Consider the following 8,517-nt stretch of genomic DNA (forward strand, 5'->3'; position numbering starts at 1 on the left):
GGTGAGATTTGAACTTGCAGTAATTGCAGGCAGCAGATGTAAGTGGGTGTTAATTAGTCTGCTGAGCCACCAGAACTCAGCAGAGCTCTGAACAGAGTTCATCCTGTCCCTGTTCCTCCCAGTCTACAAACTGTCCTAATCCTGAAAGGCCCTGGTGTGACTGGCCCCTTCCCATTTTCCTCGGAAGCCAACGAAGCTGCCCCCTCAATCTCTCTCAGCTCAGGTTTCAGCTCATCTTCCCCTGCAGATTCAGGCTCCGATGTGGGCATGAGAGTAAAATTGATAATATCCCAAGTATAGGAGAAGAAATGGCAGAACCCGGGAGGCAGAGTGAAAAGGGGTATCAGCCTAGAATCCCTAGGTAGCCACAAGCAAACTAAGCCCAACCCCCCTTGAGTGCCATTCAACCTTATCTAACACTAAGCGCACACTGACCATTACTTCAGAAGATTCCTATACATAGGCTTTTTAGCAATAAATCAATTTAATTGAACCTTTGTGTGTGTGTGTGTGTGTGTGTGTGTGTGTGTGTGTGCGCCTCACATCAAGACATTCATTCAATATTCTGGGCAGGGGAAACAAAGACTGGAAACAACGAATGAGAAGCCAAACTGCATTGTTTTAAGCAATTATCATACAATGTTTTATTGTAGGAATCTACAAACACAAATGCTTCCTCACAACGCACTGATTTTGCTACAATCCTTTTACATGTGGAGAATGCTTTTTCTCCTCCTCCTCCTCCTCCTTCTTCTTCTAATGTTAATTGGCTGACACAGCCTCATAAGGTTCACCACCAGTGTGATAAGGTAGAAGAAACGTCATACAACTAGAACAAGGTTGAAGTGATTTGAGTCCCCCAAGCCCATGTATCAAAACCACAGCTGTCACAATGCAGTGGTGGACTTGTTGTCTTCATGGCTTCCTTTGAACAGATCAGTTCCAGTAGTTAAAAACAAAAAGCAACAGATCGAAAGTCGACAGCAGATCTGATGGATTAATATTGCACAACAGGTACGATGGTCCGTTCGGTTTGGGTAGATCTTTCCCCGGTTCTCCTTACAGAGAATTAGAGCATCAGCTCTCTTAGTCAAGAAACAATGATCCATAAACAATGATCCATAATTCAACTCATTAGAAGCAATCCATAATCCATGCACTTCCCTTCTTCAACTTCTCTGATAACCCCAGAAGCATTGTTACATGGTTGCTTGTGAAGCCAGAGAAGCCATAGCAGGAGGTGCTGAAGGTCCAAAGAGACATGATAGACCCACTGAAAGTCTACCGTTGGCCTTCTGTTTTGACTAACATGAAACAGGCTATTTTTAATACAACCATCATCATTTATTCGATGGCTAACATTGCATTCGGCTCTGAAGGTTTCAAGTAACCATGGCACCGAATTTGATGACGTCATCAAATTTGGCCCGTGAACATACATTCGTGGAAAGTCACTCCTACCTCAGGGTAGGAAGCCCAATGCGGAATACGATGATGAAAATAGTAATAAACAATAATAATCTATACCTATCTCCAATCCAACCTGTTTGACAGGTGGCATGTGAAGCAAATCTTCTTTGAACATCAAAAAAAGTTCTGATTAATGTCCATTGTATGCAATGGTGTGTGTACATTTTACACTTCTTAGTAGGCTCAAGAAATGGAAGATATATTGCATTCCTTACTCTGCTGTCTAGTGGAGAAAGTTGGATTGCCCCATTTGTCATACATTGTTGTCAAGCTCCTAATTATAGAGCCTAACATTGTTTAACCAAACACCTTTGACTACAAATTTTTGTTTTGTTTTTTTAAACACTCCAGTTATTGTTGTTGTTGTTTTTTACAACATCTTCATGGACCACATAGGTGACAGGAAAATGAAGTGTGGTCCTTTAGAAAGGATGTTCTCTCAGTTCTAGATACTTTGGAGTTCCAGCTGAAGTCCTGCACCAATGTCTTCCATCATTTTTCCCTCCCCAACCCTCAGTCACAACATTCACACAGTCATAACTTGGCATGAGGCCATCTGAATAACGGATGAATGTCCCTTCAAAGTTCCTTGAACGTCCCTTTGCTGGCCTTTGCTTTTTGTACAGTTTCTTCCTTGCATCTTCTCTGCTTTCTTGGTAGCAGCCCATCTTGAGATGTTGACGCTGCTTACTTCAGTTCCTCAGAGAACAACCCTTCTGCATGCAAAAGTCGACGCCGTTGAAGAGTTCAGGAGCCATGCCACCAACAACAGAAGATAACAACTCCCTATAATAACAATAATAAAAGAAAGAAAGAGAAGATTAAGTGACAGGATAATGAAGTGGGAAGAAAAGCAAGTGCTAAAGCTTTGGAGAATTATGGTAATGGGTTTCCTCATGGTTGGGGTCTATCCAGTGGTGGGATTCAGCCGGTTCAGGCCAGTTCATGTGAACTGGTAGTTAAATTTCTGGCTGGCTGGCCTCTCCCTGCCCCTCCCCTTCCAGGAATCCCCACGGACCCCATTTTGGCTCCTAGGCCCTAAGTGGGGAGGGGCAGTGCCCCCCATGGCCCATTTTTGACCTCAGGAGGCTGCAGGAAGGCCTACTAGGCCCAAAATGGGGCACGGGGGCAGTGCCTCCCTCCCCATGGCCCGTTTTTGCTCCCGGGGGGTGTAGGAGTGCTGCCTGTCACACCCCCTGGCCACGCCCATCATGACCACCCCCACCCAGCCAGTCATTAGGGGTCTATCCCAGCCAGCATGGTCAATGGCAAGAGGTTGAATCGGGGAGTTAAGGGTACAATATTCCCTATCATTTCCTTACGAGGCAGGAAAAGCTCTGGAGAAGAGAAGGTGGTAGGACCTATTCGAAGTAGGACCTACAGTATCTAAGGTAGGATGTTCTTGATTCTTGCCTCTTTAAGGAAGCCCCACAGAGATATTCCCAGCACCTCTTTCCCAAAGTGTGCTGTGAAATTGGGAATCTAAGCTTCTCCTTCCCAGTTCAGAAGGAGGTCTATGTATGTAAGTATCAGGAGAATTCAGAACTTCTAATCTGGAGGTTGTCCCAAAGATGTTTTTTTCAAGAGGCAAGTGAACTTTCTTGTTTTTTCTTTGAAGACATTTTGCTTCTCCTCCAAGGAGCTTCTTCAGCTTTGACTGAATGGTGGGGGGAACCGAAGAGCTGAAGAAGCTTCTTGGAGGAGATACAAAACGCCTTCAAAGAAAAAAACCCAGAAAGTCCAGTTGCCTCTTGAAAAAAGCACCTTTGGGACTTCCATGACCTGGATGACTGAGAATCTCCATAGACATATCTGGAGATTAGCTAAGAGCAGGCCGAGGAATTTGTCCATCTGGCAGAGAACTCAAATTACCTTCTCTTTCTTCAGACGCTCGTCCTTCAAGAACAGCAGGAGCCTGGGGAAGATGACGTCCATCCAGCTCTGTTGCTTGCTGGGCTTTTCCAGAGCCGTTTCTCCGTCTCCAATCTCTGCTCCACACGCGATTCAGGAAGTGCTGAATTCACAGCCCGTTTTTGAATGAGTCACTGTAACAGAAGCAGAGCATGAAGTGTGAGCTAAAGTTGCTTCAGAAGATCATCCCTTATATTAGCTATTGCTTCCTTCCTTCCCCGGTAAACTCTAATTGGATTATTTCATCTACACAAAAGTCCTTCAGCCGGTTTGCTCTCAGAGATAAAGAAATGCTTATGCACAGCGGTTGGGAAAGGGACTTCTTGCCATACGACCCAATTGCCATTCCTCTTCTTTTCAGAGGAGCTAAATATAATATTGACTGTTCCTTGCATTCCGAAAAGACTTTGGGCTGCTGGCAGGAGCAAGGTGAGGAGCAGATTCATACCAGAAATCAAACTCCCCAAATTTTTGCGATGTCAGAAAAGCACAACCTGACAGGTGTTCTGGTGTTCATGCTAGGTCCCAACCACCTTGTGCCTTAGCATGAAGGCCTACTAAACCACCAAGACCCCGAACCTATGTTCACTTCATGCGTGTTGTGAAACCAGGCTAAACTAACCCAAATTGCCATCCTCCACAACCACATCTTTAAACTTGGAAAAAGACAAATAGTCAAGAGGTTGTTACTTACCTCTAGCTTATGGGAAGGAGTCACATCTCCCCATGGTTCCCAGCAAGATTTTTCACAGCTGCTCTTCATCTCGTCCTTTGCATGCCAAGTTGTCTCTTTCGGCCAGAAAGGGCCAATTGTCCATGATATGAACTTTGCTTTCACTTGTCTTCTCTTTTCTCTCTTCAACGGCACAAGACTCTCAAAGTTGCCGATCTTCTTCCTAGTTTGGTTCTTATTTGCGTCATCAAAGGAGGCTCAACTAAAAAAAACTTCAGTTCAAGGGTCTTTACACTTTGGGTAAAGTGGTCCTCACCACTGAAATATGCAGTCCATTTTTTTTTCAACTAGCAAAAGTTAGTACAACTTTAGTAGACATTCTTGTAGATGGGTTAAGTTCTAAATTCAAGCTGTGTCTGTGCCACATTTTTTTTCCTTCTTGTAGTCTATGTAGCCCTCCAACCTCAAAGTCTTCTTTCTTTTGCTAAACCCCCTTAGATGTTTCTTAAGAATCTCCCTCTTCACTAGAACTCTGCTTATTGCCCTCATGAATGAAACAAGAAATTCAATGGCACGAACCTTTCTCATCTCAACGGCTTGGATTTAGAGATGGAAAGGTGGAAAGTGTATCTACTAATGACTTTTCTGGAGCTGAAGGACCTTAAAAATCAGGTCAAGAGAGAATCCAGAGACTCATCTGAGAATCAAAACTGAGGCCAAAACAACAGAGCTTCAAGTGTCGGCTGGAATTTTCAGCGGAAGTTCTGCCAGGACACCTGAAGCTTGTTTTCCAACGTGTTTTGGAGCTCAATCTAAAAGATGTTGAGGAAGTTATTAAAAAATAGAAACTTCCTAGAAAGTAAGTAAATCCATTGGCTAATGCAGAGATAAACAGAAGCCATCTCTCAACAGCTACCCGGAAGGATGAGAGAATGTCTGGAAGGAAAAGCATGTTGAAGGACAGAACTAATGCTAGAAGGAAGGACCTTCTGTGAGGGTGTCTATTTAAATCCCTAGGGAGTCACCACTCAAGGTGATTCAGTTGTCTCTGCCCCAAAAGAAGGATTTCCTACCTTGGTAACATAGCCTGATCCTTGCTTTTAGAAAGCCATCCTCAAGCTCAGCTACCGATGTTCCAGCTTGAAGCACATCAGATAGTTCAAGCTTGCTTTGTTCTCCACATGGGATACCAGAAGGAAAAGCCAGTCATCTCCAACCAGCTTCTGAGCTGAGATCCCAGAATCATCAGTGTAGCCCAAGGCACCCACTGAATGGAAACAAACCTGCTGAAGAAGCTGATAGTTCCCATCTGTGTTTCTAGTGCCTTGATTTCTGGGCTCAGATCACCGTGACCGGTGGAGCAGAGACATCTGGATGAGTTTCATCACTAGCAACAGGGCTAGCAGTAGAAGAAGGAGGCAAACTTTCCACCGACCCTCCTAACTGGTTTTTGGGGGACCTCTGGGGACTGGGCTCCTCAGAATTATCTAGGTTGTCCTCAACTTCCTTGCCCCGTTGGATCAGCTGTTCTAAAGTTTTGGGGTAGGGGTGGCTAAGGAAACGCTTGAGTTTGGGCTGGAGGGTCCCTACGACATACTGGATGACCTCCTCTTCCTCAGCATCTATGTAGAGAGTTTGGTACAAGTCCCTTTTGCGCCAAAGGAACTGGTCAAGGGGCTCCCCATCCTTCTGGGGGAGATCCAGTTCCTGTTTGATGGCATCCCTTGTCAAGGTACCCTCGCTGTACTGGAGGAACTCTTTCTTAAACTCCAGCCAGTTCTTGACCGAGTCCTGCTTGTATTCCCACCACTTTTTGGCAGGGCCATTCATGTGGTTCTGGATCTGGGAGAGCCAATACTCTTCCGTTCCACCCACCTGCTTCAGATAGTCCTCCAGATGAGTCAGGAATTCCCTGGGATCTTCAAAAATCTGGGTTTCCACTGGGGAGGGTGGGGTATCATCTGAAACAGTGATCCACTGATAGGAGTCATGGGACTGAGGCACACTAGGGTCTTCCCCCATTGGAGGAGAGGTCAGGGCATACATCTGACTCATGTCTAAGGCATAATCATAAATTTCCTCTTTGCTGGGTTGGATTTCTGGGGCCCCTACTCCTACCGAGACAGTTTGTCTGGATTGGTCAGCATGGCTGTACTTTCCCCCACCAGATTCCAACCGGTCAGCCCATTTCTCCAAGCGGAAAAAGACTTCCTTCCAGACATTAATCTCCCTCTTGACCCACCTCTCCAGGTGAGCAATGGTCTCCTGACATCTAGCCAGACAAGCCTTGATGGATTTTTTCCATCTCTGGTTCTCCACAGCTGAAGGAACGTGGTCTTCTAGATTGTTCTCAAGTTTCCCCACCGATTTCTGCAGGCCTTTCAGCTCCCGCTCTACCTGCTTGGACACCTCGGTCAGGAGGTGTCGGTGGGTTCTCCTCACATGTTCTAACATGTCAGCCCTGCACTTCCCTATCTGAAGGATGACGTTGGGCTTGTTGTTGGCCACCCCGCGATGACCCTGACAAGAATGGAGATTCCCATGGTTGAAGTTGTCCACCTGCATCATTTCTACCTCAGCTGCTATACACTTCCAACAATTCTTTGCCAAACCACTCTGCCCAGAAACTGACTTGCCTTCTTCTTCTTCTTCCCAAAAGCACAAAACACAACTGAATCAGAGGTCACCCGAGGAAATAAAAAAAAACGTGACCGTCCAACTCCACTTGGCGTTGAAGCAAAAGTTCACGAAGCAGATCAGGAAAGTTCTTTCCAGCCTCGACTTCTTCTTCTTCCTCGCCTTTGAAAGCTTTTAATTCCCAAGCAGATCTGTCAGGTTCCTCTGGACGGGTGGAAGACCACCTCTCCGCTGCTGGTGCAACTTCTCCCTGGCTTCCAGACCCCTCCTGAGAACTTTGAGCTAAGCAGAATTTGGTTCTCTTCCTCCGAGAGTTGGAAAACAGAGAGCTCTTCGGTTCGTCTCTCTGCTCTGCCACTCTCTCCGATGGAGACCCATATTTATACTGCACACAGCTCCGTACGTGGGTGTAGCCAGGCCTCTTTGCTCATCGGCAACGCGCCTCTGATTGGATGAGAAAGAAATTCAGGGGAAAACACAGCTTCTGGCATATTTCTCGGCTTCCCCCTCCCGTTCTCCTTTGCCACCCCCTCGTGCACACCTCCAGACTTGAGGCGAGAAGCGCTTGAAAGGTTTTGGAGACAGTTGGAGAGTTGGATGAGTAATCCCTTTACCTTTTCTTTCTTTTTTTTCCCCCCTCTCTCTCTCTCCCTGGCATCCTCCTTCTCTGCCCCCCTTTCCCTCCCACACCCCCAGCTCGAGAGCAGAGAAAGGGCTTATTCATCCCCTAGTCAGTAAGGGCCTTATGAAATCTGACACAAAGCGGGGAGATTAAGCCGATGACTGTCACGCCCCACTGGCCACAGTGTAGGATGGATACCCAAAGCCCACTCCGACGCATTCCTCTGCACAATTAATTACAAAATCCTTCTTCTCGGGTGACTCCCCAGACCTGAGCAAAAAGGTCAGAATAAGCAGAGGAGATCCCTTCCACTTCTCCAAATCAAGAGGTGGGCATTTGAGCTCGAGCATCTTCTCTAACGGGATGAGGAACAGGTGTCCGAGGATGGGGCCGGGTGACAGAGTGCTTCCTAGACTATGGGGTCAAAAAGGGCCCCACCACCCTTCCCGCAGGGGAAAGGGGGACCTCCTGGACCATGGGGGGGGTGTCAGAAAAGGTCACATCCCCTTCTCACTTGGGGTCCCCAACTCATTAACCCCGCCCATCACCGCCGTCTCCCAGCGCTAAGCCCTTGAATGGGTTTTTTTCATCGTTCCACGTTCCGCCCACCCGACGAAGCTCACTCACACTTGTTTCCTGGGGCTTGTTATGGAAGCAGGAAGCGGTCCATAAAAGGAAACCAGGAAGGGGTTTTTATGTAACCAGGCAGATGAAGAGATTCCCCTTTTTCTAGAAAAGCAGCAGAAAGAGTTTCCCCTCCGGAACTCCAACCTGTCATCCCTGATGGAAACCTGGCATGACAAGACGTTGGTGTCACATCGTGTTCTCTGCCTCTCCGGGAGAGAGAAAGGTTGGAGGTTTATGTAACGGGGATTAGATGCCAAGACATTTCCCCCCCCCTTTCAACCCAAGGCATGATTGGCAGCTTTTGTCAGGGCTGAAGTTCCCCCGATTAAAATTAGCATAGGGAGCTGAGCTAAGGCATCTGGCCTCTCGGATGCTTCTCTTGAAGGGGTGGCCTCTGTTTTCTGCTTGGGGGGGGGAAATACAACAATATAAATTATATACAGTATGGGCACAAAATATTGAAGAACCAATAATGATGGAAACGTGGGGAAAAAATATGGGTTAGAAATGTGAAGTTTACGCAAGCCCAAAATTTAAGAGAGAATTTTTATAAAATGTTTTATAGATGGCATCTAGA

General features: G+C 46.5%; 1 protein-coding gene across 1 annotated transcript; it reads right to left on the reverse strand.

Moving 5' to 3' along the window:
* Positions 1–616: 616 nt before the first annotated feature.
* ARC (activity regulated cytoskeleton associated protein) lies at positions 617–6,622 on the reverse strand. Its single transcript, XM_034419923.2, has 3 exons — positions 4,076–6,622; positions 3,343–3,515; positions 617–2,256 (listed from the first exon to the last, which is right to left on the reverse strand). The coding sequence occupies exon 1, from the start codon at positions 6,620–6,622 to the stop codon at positions 5,393–5,395; it is 1,230 nt and encodes a 409-aa protein (XP_034275814.1). The 3' UTR covers positions 617–2,256; positions 3,343–3,515; positions 4,076–5,392.
* Between the last annotated feature and the right edge of the window lie 1,895 nt (positions 6,623–8,517).

Source organism: Pantherophis guttatus, chromosome 3 (genome assembly GCF_059756535.1).
Source record: "Pantherophis guttatus breed Tessera chromosome 3, ASM5975653v1, whole genome shotgun sequence".
NCBI classification, from domain to species: Eukaryota; Metazoa; Chordata; class Lepidosauria; order Squamata; family Colubridae; genus Pantherophis; species Pantherophis guttatus.